The sequence below is a fragment of the Accipiter gentilis genome, chromosome 3 (genome assembly GCF_929443795.1).
Source record: "Accipiter gentilis chromosome 3, bAccGen1.1, whole genome shotgun sequence".
NCBI classification, from domain to species: Eukaryota; Metazoa; Chordata; class Aves; order Accipitriformes; family Accipitridae; genus Astur; species Astur gentilis.
This window is the reverse complement of record NC_064882.1, coordinates 4195204-4208980: the sequence shown is the minus strand read 5'-3', so window position 1 is coordinate 4208980 and position 13777 is coordinate 4195204. Positions and strand designations below refer to the sequence as shown.

At 37.4% G+C, this 13777-nt stretch overlaps 1 protein-coding gene across 3 annotated transcripts in view; it reads left to right on the top strand.

Moving 5' to 3' along the window:
- TLL1 (tolloid like 1) overlaps window positions 1-11298 on the top strand; it is a 141252-nt gene extending 129954 nt beyond the window's left edge. For all 3 annotated transcript variants that reach the window (XM_049833546.1, XM_049833556.1, XM_049833565.1), the window contains 3 exons: window positions 1670-1883; window positions 7123-7373; window positions 9289-11298. In XM_049833546.1, the coding sequence (XP_049689503.1) occupies window positions 1670-1883; window positions 7123-7373; window positions 9289-9423 (600 nt within the window). In that variant the 3' untranslated portion in view covers window positions 9424-11298. The remainder of the gene's footprint in view (window positions 1-1669; window positions 1884-7122; window positions 7374-9288) is intronic.
- Window positions 11299-13777: the final 2479 nt, after the last annotated feature.

The following is a 13777-nucleotide window of genomic DNA, read 5'->3' as shown; positions in this document are numbered from 1 at the left end:
AGTAGGATGGCTGACTACAATTTAATAGCAGCAGGAGGGACTGCTGTACAGCTGTTTTCACTGCCTCTGCAGTTTCAATCCCTTCACATAAACCCCCAAACTTTCCTGTAGAATTGAACCTACATCCACTACATCATGCAACTGTTCACTTTTCATAAAACAAAAGTGTTGTTCTGAATATTCTGGTTCTTTGGGCAGAAGACTTGGTGTTAGCTCTTTGTATTTCCTTTAGATCAGCTGTTAATATAAATTACCATCACATTTCACACTGGCTGGATTCCACAAGGGATTCATTGGGTCAGATTTGCTTTGGTGTACCAGACAGAATGCATAATTATGATATTTGCTCAGTATTTGACAGTTCAGTATAATTCCTTTGAATTATTGCTCCTTAATCCTTTAGAGTGGCTTTGGCTTTGTTTTTTTTTTCATGAACAGTCAGCTATATGACTACTCATGGGAGCATCTATACTTAGTGGTTTTATGCTATTTTGTTGAACAAAACAGATTTTGAATTTCACCTTAAATTGCAGGTTATTTCTGAAAATTCAAAGTTGTATACGCATATTACCTTCTCAGTGTTTACATGAGAGGAAATTACCAGATATTAAGCTTTACTCTTCCATATTTGAAAAGCAGGTATTAGTTGTGTGTGTTTTAACATTTTCCGTAGGGTATGGCCTACACCTTTCAGAAATGCCTTTGATTGGACACTCCGAGTTTGAGAAATCTAAATTCCAAAAGCTTTTAAAAGTGAGTTGGCCAGGGTCTGCTCCAAAGGACTTGAAATTTACAGGTTTTAATAGACCTGAATTTGTCCTTACAAGCTGCCATGAGCACCAAGACTGAGAATCCCTAGGAGCTTAGAAACTAAGATAAATGCTTTGAAGAGTAGAAGAAACATCACAGATGTGAAATGAAATAAAATTTGTGAGCCCCAGTTTGTGTTCAAACTATGGCAGCAATTTGAATTTTCTTGGGAGAGCTGAGGACAGCAAAAGAGTTTTTTTTAATAAATAATCAACATAATTTTGTTATTTTTCACAATGATTTCGCTAGCAAAACTGTGATCTTAGCATGAATGGTGCAGCCTGAAATAGCGTTGTAATAATAAAAAATAGATCTCTAGATAATAGATTAGAAAATATAACTTTCATGCACAACTATTCATGTGGAAAGGTCATTCTCAAAGGCTTTAGTTGTGGTGTGAGATAAGTTTAAAAAAAAGGGGGGGGGGTGTGCATTATGTTTTACAGATTTTTCAATCAATCCTCAACTACCTGAGGAACCAATAATTTCTAGCTTTTTGCTGATTTGAATGTTCTGTGAAATTTGGAATAATCCTACAAACAGTGCAAATTCAACAGAAAGGCCACTGTTCTAGATTTAATGTTCTTTTATGGATATTCATTGGCTATAAAAATTCTAATCCCTTTCTGTATGAAGGGTGATGCCCTCTTAAAGTTCACTGTCTTGTTATTCCAATTCTCAAAATCAGTATGTTATTCAAAGCTACAGGCTTGTAGGGGCAGTAATGTTAAATCTGACATCTTAACTACATCTGCTTTGTATTCTGAAACATACTAACAGTACATATGTACCATATAAGTACAGTAAACACTTTACTACATTGAGTCATTTTGCTTTTTTTTTTTTTCCCCCGCCCCAGACCTTCAATGAGTTTGAGATCGAACAACATCAAGAATGTGCTTATGACCACTTGGAAGTGTTTGATGGTGAAAGTGAAAAATCACCAATTCTGGGACGCTTGTGTGGCAATAAGATACCAGATCCTCTTATTGCTACTGGAAACAAAATGTTTCTCCGCTTCATTTCTGATGCATCAGTTCAAAGAAAAGGCTTCCAAGCAACGCACTCTACAGGTCAGAAAATCAGGGTGTGCTTTACCGATAACTTCCCCTTTGTTCTTTAGTGGAAGGTATTCAGTCATTTATTTTATAGGAATGGGGTGAGTTAACAGATAAGACAACGTTACAACTAAATCTAATGCAGCCTTAAGAACAGTAGGAAAAGTCTGAGATTGCAGAAAGTATTCTTTAATATTTTACACATTTCTTTCTCCTTCTCCCTCTCTCTCATAGGTAAGCAGTTAAAAGATATTGAAACAAAATCCGATAAAATGAATATATTGGCATAGGCAATCTGAGATATTTCTTAGGATTCATGCCATTAGTTTGTAAAAGATTCAATAGCTTTTCATTGTAGTTGTAACAGCAATACTTCATGGGTGCATGTGATGCGCCTCCATTACTTTCCTGTTCTAACTTAAACAAAAGTTGGGGGTTTGTGTAAACAGCTATTACTTTCCAGTAGAGCTAAAAAGCAAAGACAAGGCAAAGAAGAATAAGAAAAAACAATACTGAAGACTTTCTTAGGACCTTAAGAATATAATCTCCTTCATATTTACCATTAAATTTTGTTCTTTGGCAGAATTCACTGAAAATAGTGTTTGGCAATTGCATTAATAGATTTCTTGGGACATTTTCCTAGTGTGTACATTATTTCCCCGACGTTGCTTGGCTTACAGTGGCCCCTAGTGCTGAATCGCTGAACTCTCAGTGCCTGCTGTAAGACGAGGAGGTTCTGAGGTTTTTTTGGTTTTCTTCTTCAGCCATAATATCTGTCTTTACTTTCCAAAGTTCATTCTTATTCATCCATTATTTGGCAATAAATATTAATACAGAAAATATTTATAAATATCTGTGCTAGTAGATAAGGTTTACTGACCGACAGCAGTTATTAATAGAAGATAGTAGTCAAGGTGATTTAGTCACTGTTAATATCATTTGATATTACCCAGAGTATCCATCAAGTTGATATGTAGTGCTTAGCTAACAAATCCTCATACATCAATGTTAGCATTTTCTCTTTTTTCCCCTTCTGCTTTCTTAAGAATAATTCTAAAACTTTATTAATTTAATTTCCTTTCTAGAAGGGATAGTAAGTAACAGTATATGAACTATTCACTCTTCATGATCTGGGCCTGGAATGTGAAAAGTTTAGCTACCTGTAATTCAATTTGTTTTTCTTGTGGAAAATCCTCTTTTACAAGCATGCCATTGTTTGCCTTCCATGCCACAGTAACCCCTTCCCTTAGATGGAAAATTAGATAGAAATGGTAATAATTACTCATTTTTAAATTGCCTGGGGGTAAATAATTAAAGGTCAGAACTCTTGTTAGATACAGGTGTTGTAAAACTACTGTCTCATTCTTCTCACTTTCAATTTGCAGAATTGGAGCAGTCACTATGTGAAAGAACTTCAAATGTATACTCCCTAACTTCTAAAGATTGCCAGTTTTGTTGCGACTTGCTGGAATTTCCCTCATATCTGCTGAGTTTTATATGCCTTAACTGTAGAAACTTTCTTAGCATGCATAATAGTGCTTTTCTGAGAAATTCTGAAGTATAAAATCTGCCCAGTTTTTAAGGATGTTGTAAAAGTTATAGCTTGCCTTCTTAAGAGAGGACATTTAATTCTGTCAACTGCTGTTGCACAAAGTTCTCACTAAGTTGAACAGTACATCATCAGGTTGTGCTTTGAGGTAGCGTTTGAATGAGAGACAACTCAGATCTTGCAGCCTTTTCCTGCAGTTTTGAGCCTAACACAGATGCTCCACGGGAATTTTACCTCTGTGCTTTGGATGCATATGTGGGTGAATAGATATCTAACAAGTGCATAAACAGTGGATTGTATTTCATTATTTTATTTTTTTCTAGCAAATAATAATTGGCAGTATGCAATGGAAGTAGGCAAGGTTGCGCTCAATCCTGCATAGCTGTGCAGACAGACAGGGAGAGCTGAGGAAGCTGCTCCCTTCACTTCTGACCTGTTGGCAGATTTCACACAGTAGAAGGACTTGTGTAATATAACAGCAGTGAAAGAGTAACTGGATGCTCTGCTCAAAGGTGTCTGTGCTGCTGTATTCCTGGCATCTTCATGATATAATGGCCTCATATTCTAGTAGATCCTGATGCTGATTCTGATTTCCCTTCTGTGACACTTTTTGGCTTGAAATGCTATCCAAATTCCAAATTTCCATTGAACATTTCAAAAAACAGGATAAAACTGTAGCAGCAGAGGCAGTAAAGTTTAAAAAAAAAAAAAAAAAAGGATTGGATAGAAAGGCTTCGCTGGGTGGAGCAAAACTTATAAAATGCTGTTTTTAAAGTGCAGCACAGTTTTAGAAAGAGATTATGTTATATTTTCCCCTCTCAGAAAAGGCATAACCCATCCAGAAGGAATTTATAAAAACGCTCCTGACAGAGCATTAAAAATCATTGCTCAGGGGGTGATTTGGTTGCCTTAACACAGGCAACTAAATCCCTTCTGGATGGCCTCATTTACATTGCCTGGCCTCCAGCCACTGCTGCAGGAGGTTGCAGGTCTGCTGTAGGTCCTGTTCCTATCTGTCAACCCTCGGGGGATGTCTCTGACAAATTTGGACATCTCAAACATCACTCAGTTTAGGATGCTGTGTTGCTTCCAAAATGACTGTAATAATTCAGTATGGCAATGTCGAATCAAATTTATAACGTTGCTTCGCTAGTTCAGGTAGTGTGGGTTTAAGCTTTTCCCATCTGTCCAGCTTGTTAAACAGCCAAGAGACTACTGCTTGATTTGCTCTTATGTTTCTAAGGGTTCTAAAAGCCCCTAGAAAGGTCAGGAAACACGAGGAGGGTTTTGTTTCTTAGCTGATCTGAGAAAAAAGTCTTTCACCTAGGGCTGTCAGGTCAACAGCATTTGACAAGTTGGACATATGCCTTTACAGTTAGATGTGTGCATCGTACCTACGGCAGAGCAGACATACCTGCGTGATGGAGAGCACCGTGGGTGGTGCAGCTACGTTAGTGCTGGTATCGGGGCTAAGCGAGCGGTGCTGCGTAGCGCTGCTCTGCTCTTGCAGACCCATCACAGCCTGTCGCACACGTCCTAACGCAGCACGGCATTGTGCAGGCTGGATGTAGACTTTTGACACTACAACTTAGTCCTTAAGAAGTTGAAAATTTGACTTGTGATTTCTAAATGCAATACTTTATCCTAAAATATAAGGCTATAATCTGTGGGAGAAGGGCAGGGGAAAGTGAATTGCCGTTTTCTGCCATTGTTAGTATGGCGACAACATTCCTTTAAACTCCTGTCCACTGTAGCAAGCAGAGGGAAGAAATGCAGACAGCTCATTAAACATTTTCTCCTTAGCAGCTGTTCCATATCTGAAGCGGGGAGATGTTCTTAATGTTAGCAACAGTCCCGTCACAAAAAAAAAAAAAAAAAAAAAAAAAGGAGGAAAAATGAAATCAAGAATAGGAAAAAAAAAAAAGGGTGTGTGTGTGTGAAATCAGTATATTAGAATACCAGTTACTCTTTGAACGATCCCATTTGACAAATTTTCTTTATTATGTGCTCCTATCTGTTCTTTAAAAGCAAAAAAATTTTGAAATTTCAGGTTGAACAAAAGTTCATGCATAATGGATTACTCTACTTAGATAATTTTATTTTTCCTGTTTTGATTCCTTCATTTCCTTATTAAGAAAAAAACACACACGTTTTTAAAATATAAGGAATTGCTTAATACTGTCATTAACTCCCAGGTGAAATGTGACTCCTCACAATATAACATTGCAATTCATCATGTTTAATGTGGGTGGAGTCCATGACACTGAAGTCAAATTCAAAGTATGTCTTCACCAAAGCTTAGAAATGTTTGAAACTTGCAATTTGTTTCAGGTTATTATAAAATGATCAACTTATAATATCTACATTTGATCAAAATGCAGATAGGATTATCTGTTAATTTCTTTATAAAAATTGAATCTAAACTTATGAATCTCAGGTTTTGATTGAAGTTCATTTGCACTTGGTGTTTTTATGGGTGCTATAAGGGATGGTTTGTTCCCGATGAGAAACCAAAACTGAATTATGCTGTTTTCATTGAAATCCTTGTACCCATAAAGTAAAAAAGCCTCTACGCATCTCTTGGAAACATAATAAACAATGCATTTTTTCTTTTAGGTACAATTTTCTACCTGTTTTTGTTGCATTGTAATAGCACTTTTAATTGGCAAATGCATAAACCCTATACATTTAGGTTACTGTAGAAGCTGAATTCACTGGCTGTTTAGGATAGAATACTAGTTTTAATTCTAGCTGCTGAAAATATTTAGAAAGGGTAAAGTACTAGCCGCTGTATTTTTTTTCTTCTTCTTTTGTTCAGTGCATTTTCAGCAATTTCTGTTCTCCAGCAAACTGGCTGAAGAACAGCTTATTCCACTATATAGTAAAATTAATTCATATTTAAATTATGAACTTTTTGAGCAGTTATAAACAAGCTCTAAAGCCCCACATACATTTTGCTACTGTGTAAAAATAGAGATTTATACTGAAATAATGGCTTTGTCATAAGGCAAGGATCTCCTGCTCAAGACTTGCCTCAGGAGGAGGCTTTCAGCTACAAGACTTTCTCTGGTAGCAGCAGCTTTCTCCCAGACCTGATGTTTTGCAGAGAAAGACCTGCTCATGCCCACGAGCTATGCAGCGAACAAGCTAGTGGCAGTGGTGTTTAGTATTTAGCTGGCTCTCCAGGCACTGCATGATGGTTAAAGCTGACACTCCTATGAAATGCAAGACTTTTGCGCTTGATCGCTGATTACATGTGTGCTAGAGCTGATCGTCCGCTGCCACTTGCAAATGGTGTCATTAATCCATGTGGAAATGTTGTCACCACTGAAATGTGGATGCCCCACCTACAGCACTTGCCTTGCTGGCCACAGGCACCTGTAACGTGCCTACCCAAAGAATGTCCTACCACTTGAACCACATTTCTTATGACTTTGGTGTTCCCTGTCTTTTTGTCTTTCACTTGAAAATTATGAAATATGCTCAAGTCTCTGTAGTTATAAAACAGAATTTATATAGGAAAAACTCAGAATGATGGATTTGTATTCATTCTGGGTAGTATTTCACTCTACATCTTGTTTGATTGAGCTGCTTGTGGTATAAAAATGCGCTCAGCCTGAATAAGGCTGGGCATCTATGAAAAGAAAATGCTAATTTGCACTGAATAAGCTTCCTTACTTTTTTTTTTTCCCCCCCTCCGTTTAGAGTGTGGTGGTCGGCTGAAAGCTGAAACCAAGCCCAGAGATCTGTACTCGCATGCTCAGTTTGGCGATAACAACTATCCAGTTCAGGCAGATTGCGACTGGCTCCTGGTGGCAGAGCGCAGCTGTCGAGTCGAGTTAATGTTTCAGACTTTTGAGGTTGAAGAAGAGGCAGACTGTGGTTACGATTATGTGGAGCTATTTGATGGTCATGATAAGACAGCTGTAAGACTTGGTCGATTTTGTGGCTCTGGGGTAAGTAACCAGGTACTAAACTTCTTTTAATTTCCACAACAAAAACAATGAGAAAGACAGGGCAGAGGAAGGAATGGGTCAAGAAGGGAGTGAGGTTCACTTACTACACCTTATAATGAAGATACTAGATTATCTGCTTCGGATTATTTTTTTTTAATATTAATTTGCAGGCTTGTAGTACAAACATTCCCTTGAAAATATTTTAAACAATAAATATTCTTGTCTAGTTTTTGACCAAAGTATCATAATGTTGTGTCAAAATATAGGTAGCTGAGAGTGGAGTGTGTATCAGCACCCAAAAAAAAGTTAGCAGCTTTTTCCCTTACAGAGAGAGAAACGTACTGGTGTTGAAAATTATCACATTAAAATTCTTTCAATTTGAAGAAGTCACATTTTATGGGGGGAGGGGTTCTTGGGAAGTATTTATAATATGCTTACCTACTATTGAAATCTGATTTTAGGAAAAAAAGTGCTCCTGAACTGTGCGCTTAATATGAGCCTTAAGAAAGCCTTGTCATCCCATATGCATCTCTGACATGTTTTGACTATGAGGCAGGGAGGAAACTGGCCAGGTGACATCCTGAAAAAGATATATCTTATTTCTCCTTTTAGACTTGTATTGTTCTGTGGGTTGCCTGTTTTGTGAAAGCTGGTGCAATGATCCCACAAGTCAACAATTCTTTATATGTGTTCAAAAGCCAGCACAATTTCATACATACGCTCTTTGCCTAGATAAAAGGTTTGAAAGACTCTACATGAGATGATAGGAGCTCTTAGTTAACCACATGCCACTTTTTTGATTCAGCCACAGTGCTGGTCAAACATCTCAGTCATTCAGACAAGTTACCTGTAAGTTGGCTTAAATTGTTTTAGAGCGTTTTTGAACACTTAAAGATGCAGGAAAGGTGCTACCACTGAACTGTAGGCAACATATTCTAATGAAAATGAATCAACTGAGCCCAGCATCTACTCATTTACACAAAACAATACTTTTCCTTGCAAGTTGCCCTATTTTACAAGTAGGAGAGCAGCAAACTGGAGAATAGCCCAACCTTGGGTTGAAATTTATTTGGGGGGGGGGGGGGGGGGGGGGGGGGGGGGAGGGTGGTGTTGGAGAGGGTGGTTGGGTTTTGTTGCCATTGTTTTGTTTTGGTTCTGGTAAGATATGGATGAATGGCTTCAGAGGCCGCATAGGAAAGACAGAGTTAAATTGAAAAGCTATTGAAAGCAAAATAATCCGAACTGAAGTGAGAAAAAGGCACTATTAGTATATATTACCACCTTCTCAACTTTAGAAAAAGGACTTGGTAGTTCAGCTGGTACTTCTGATCAATGTGCTTCAGTAATAAAACAGGCCATCATGAGGGTTATGAAGAATATGATGGAAAAAAGGTACTGGAGTCTGTTGTTCATCTAAAATTAGAATATTGTGTATGGTCCTGCCTCGTCACTTACATGACTGCAGCAGAACTATGGAAGACATCTGGGAAGGATAAAAGTACAAGGAGCTTTGTTTTCTTTGTCTCATAAGAAAAGATTGCAGAGATACTCCATACAAATTGGAGAGGTCAGATCAGATTCAGAAAGTATGATGCCACATTTATTTAGATTGTGCAAAAAGATGTTTTCAGGCCCAGAGCTCAAGATTGAAAGAGTGCATGTTTCTGCCAGCAGATAAAAATTCAAACATCATGATTTAAGCTGACCTCCAGCTTTTAGGTATTTAGGTTGTCATTTCCTCAGTCTGCCACAAAAATTCCTAGCCTATAATTGAGAGCTGACTGAGACAGAAGTTTTCTGTCACACAACAAGGCTTAACAGGAAAAGAGAAATATCCATAAGAGAAAAAATGTGAATGAAGGGGATAAATACACAGAGTGGACAGATAATTTATTTGTTTATTCATTTATTTTAGCCACCAGAAGAAATTTATTCAGCAGGGGAAGCTCTTTTACTTCACTTTCATACTGATGATACAATCAACAAGAAAGGATTTCATATACGATACAGAAGTATAAAATATCCAGATAGCGTGCACACCAAAAAATAACACAAGAACCTCTATGCCAGAAAAGGAGAGTGAGAAAGAAAGAACGCACAGTGGAAAGGAAGGAAGGCGTGTCTTTTTTTTTTTAAACTGAAGTTATTAGCACAAATGTTTTATATGAGTTCAGTTGAAATGACAACTTGTAAGACCAGAGACTGAAATAAAATAATAATAAAAAAATAATCACCTATCCCAGTGGAATAGTCAAGATGATGATGTGCAGACTCCATACTTGACTGTCTCTGCAAAGCTTGTGAAAGGACTTTGCATGCAGGGAGAGTATAAAAGCTTTTGTTCATGGTTTGACATTTGTCATAGATGCGTGCAGATTCAATCAGTTGCATTCAGGTGAAGTGACCCTGCAGACCGTTCTTCCTTCTGACAATTGTATGGTGTCCAGGAGGGAAAAAAAGCTCTTTCAGGTCACACGCTCAGAATACTGTCCTTATATCTAGTTGCTTTGACTTTGTATCCTGCAGAAGGTGTGTACAAGGACTTGAAAGAAGATACGAAATGAGAAGGTCTTCCTGCATTGTTTTGTATTTTTTACAAATTCATCTGTCATATCAGGTTATCAATGTTTTGAAACTGGAAAAATCCTACTTCTGAAACATAACTGATCTTTAGAGTATTTTGTTTTACTAATGACTGAGAAGTCTGAACTGTTACATTGGTCATCACTAGTTGACCAATCACTAGTTGACTGAATTTGAACAGCGTAAGCATCTGAAAATGTTTGGTTTACTGGTTAAGTAAGCTATCTCTGATGATGTGCTCTTATTTTGCACTGAACATAGAAAGAGACTGAGATGAAAACCTGTCCCGAATCAAAATCTGTGTCCATGAGAAACAGAAATAGTCAAGGATCATCTGAAACTCCTCCTACTGAATTTGTTTTCAGCAGTACATTTGGAACCACTACTAAGCTTTGTTTCTTCAGACCTCTTTGTGAATGAGCTAATTGTCTGGTTTAGCTACTCAGAAATGAAGCTGCAGTAGTATCCAAGAGGGAGGTTTCCCAAAGAGGTTTTTTTCTGGGAGTAAGAGTATCTGTGATGGTGGAAAAAGCAAATCAAAACAACAGACCCAGGATTTGTTTGTTATCAAGAGTGAATTCCTATGGTGCTATTCCATGAACATTAAAAAAAAAAAACAAAAAACAAAAAACAAAACAAACAAAAAACAAAGACGTTTTAGACTTTTGAGCCAACAGCTTGCAGATCATGAATGTCTCACTACGCCTGGCTGCATCTGGAGAAGGAAGGCTTTACTGCTCCAAGGGAGAGTGGGTTGCAACGGCAGCGCTAGTCCTGTGGAACAACTACTACTATTGCCTTAGAATCCTCGCACACGGTCAGACAGATCTTCCTGTAGATACACCTCTAATTTGATAAATAATTCGACGACTCAGACATCTTAGTGTATGCGAACAAAAGGATCTTCAAGCAAAAGCCCCATCTGCAGAGCGAGATCATCTGCTGTAAATACAGTGACCTGCTTTTGATGTAGAGATATGTTACGTTTAGAACTGAGATATTCTATGTGCTTTAGGCCATACATGGCTTTAGTCATAATGTATATGCATTATGTAAGTATTGTATGAATGAGTCTCCAGGGGAGTGAGAGGAATTGTATGAGTGAAAATGGAATTGTTTCTTTATGTGCCAAGTTCTATCAGGACCCTGTTTGACTGTAGCAACTTTTCTTTAAAGGCTTCATAGACAGATAACGAGGACTTCTAGTTGGCAAGAATCAAGTTTAAACAAAGTATTATGTTTCACTTACAAGAAATATTATTTTGATATCCTTTGATGTAAGTTGCTACTCAGATTAGCTTAGTTTCTGTTACCTTACTATGAACATACATTGGCACTAATAAATCTGATCTTTTTTTATAAAAATAAAAACCAAATGTCTGTATAGGTGTCTTTGGTTGTTTTAACAGCACTATTGCTGCTCATATATTACTGTTTTCCTTTCCAGACAGCTTAGATATATGAAGTTCAAAACCTGAGTAATTTCTGTATTTTTATAATGCTGCTCCACAGTCCTTTTGTTTGGGGTTTTGTTTTTTTTTTTTTTTCAGGGTGTTTCCACAAGAAGTTAACTGCAAACATTTTTTTCCAAGGTCTTTTACTACAAAATTCAGGCAGAAATATTACTCTAGTTTAAAAAACCAAAAAGTATTCTTAACCTTGATACATAATTTATCAGCTGGGTGGAATTCCAGTGCTCAAATTTCTGAGAGGAAAAGCAAGCAGCAGCAGAAGCAGTGTCTCCCTGGCATGGGTAGTCAAAAGGAGTTGGGAAAGTGTGAGGCTGGGAGCAAGAGCAAATTTCCCTGTTATCTTTTTTCCACTTTTCTATTCCAGTCTCCTCTTGATATTAATCACCCTTCCGTTTGCTAAACAAAATATTTGAAGTTTTCCTTTTCTCTAAATTTGGCTTTTTTATTCCTCTCAGGGTTACTTTAACAGCCACAGGGTTGAGCCAAGATTATTATATTTTGGAAGGTTTTTTGTTCTTGTTGTTGATTCATACAGGCCCCTGTATAAATCCTACTATCCTATGTTAAGTAGTGCAACTGGAGTAGTTGGGGAAGAAGGTTAGACTGGGCAAGCTGAGGGCAAGAACACCATATAGTGTATTTCCAAGACGTTGTGGAAGGTGATTCTTTGCGGTCATATCAAAGTATTGCTTTTGACCACGGTATGTCTGGGATTATTTCATATGCAATATGTAGAAGTCAGAAAAGAGTTGCCATAACTTTGAATACAAAGTTTAATTTTATTTCTCTAATTGCTTATTCCTTTGTAGATCCCGTACACTTAAGAGTAGTGAAAAAGAGGAAGGTGTTCTTAATGATTATCTTGATGATGAATGGACCATATGGATCATGTCTTTGCATTGGCCATGATCCTAGTCAATGCCTCATGGTGATATCAGATGCTATTAAAAACGTAATTATTTCTGAGTCCTAGGAGGTTTTTCCTGATGTAAAGAAAATTGCATATTCAGTTAACTCCCTATTTAATGGAAGTATGCCTTATAAATAGCCTAACAATAAGAAAACAATGAAAAAATCATTGATGCTGATGAAATTGTGAAAAACTTTGTGGGTTATCCTAAAAGTCTTTGAAATGGAGAAATTTATTCACAACATATTGATTAAAGATCTTGCCTGTTGAATAGTCAACAAAACAAGATGCAAAATCCAATGGGCTGGAAATCCAGCTTTGAGACCTAGTTAAAATGCATTTACTGACAACACCCCCAGCAGGGTGAGGATGATACTTATTCTGCTTCCTATTTGACACAAACTTTTTGACTGTGGGTCAGCTGCTGGATTCAAATTAATTTTCCTGTAACATCAGGTAAAGTTTTCTTCTTAGCTACATAAAGGGCTTCTGATGTGTGCTGAGTATTATTCTTTAATGTTGTTATGTTCAACATAAAGCGTTAAGTTGATGGAATATGCTGTATCTGTGTGGCTGACTGGCTCTTGAAGAATTCAAGTCTGTCGCAGACCAAATTCTGTGATCAATACCATGCTCAGATAAGAGGGAAGATATGTTTGTGAAAGGCTTTCCTTTCATCCTTAAAAAAAAAAAAAAGAAAGAAAAAGAATAAAAATCATCAGTGAAAGTCAATTAAAATGACTGCCTTACATAAGAGCTGCGAAGGTCTAGCTGAAGTGAATAAAGCAAGGTAAGTGTACACACAGCACGTATTCTGTTCTTTGCTGGCCCTTTGTTATAATCTGCAATATATTTGAACAATCTTGCCTTGCTCTGAGACCCATGAAACAGCAAGTTGACCTAAGCAAGGGCGAGAGCCAGATCAGATCCTTAACATAGTATTGCAGCATTACTTTTTCATTTAAAGCAGATTGCTTTTGAACCACTACAAAAAATTAGATTAATTGGGTGGAAGCTTTATCCACCTGGGGAATCAGTTTTGCAATTTCGCTATGTTGCCAGGGGTGCAAGTGGCACACCTAATTTTTTATAACAGAGGAAATTGTTGTTGACCTCGCAGGTTGTCTGCTGCCCTAACTCTAGCTGTGTGCTGCACCACCATAGACCGTGGTCACTGCTGAGGCACACTGGAACTTTCTTTTATAATTAAATGGTTCTGTTCTGCCAAAATTTACAGATCTCAGAGTTTAGGGACCTGGTATGGGTATGTAATTTCAGGAAAGTATTCAGTCTTAAAATAGACCTGAGCAGGAACCGGAGGGGAATTTTCCTTTGACTTCAGGTCTTAAATTGGGTCCAAATGAGTAATAGGAGGGGATGGGCTTTATCACATTAACATATGGGATCACACCTATTGGCACAACCTTATCTAAGGACTT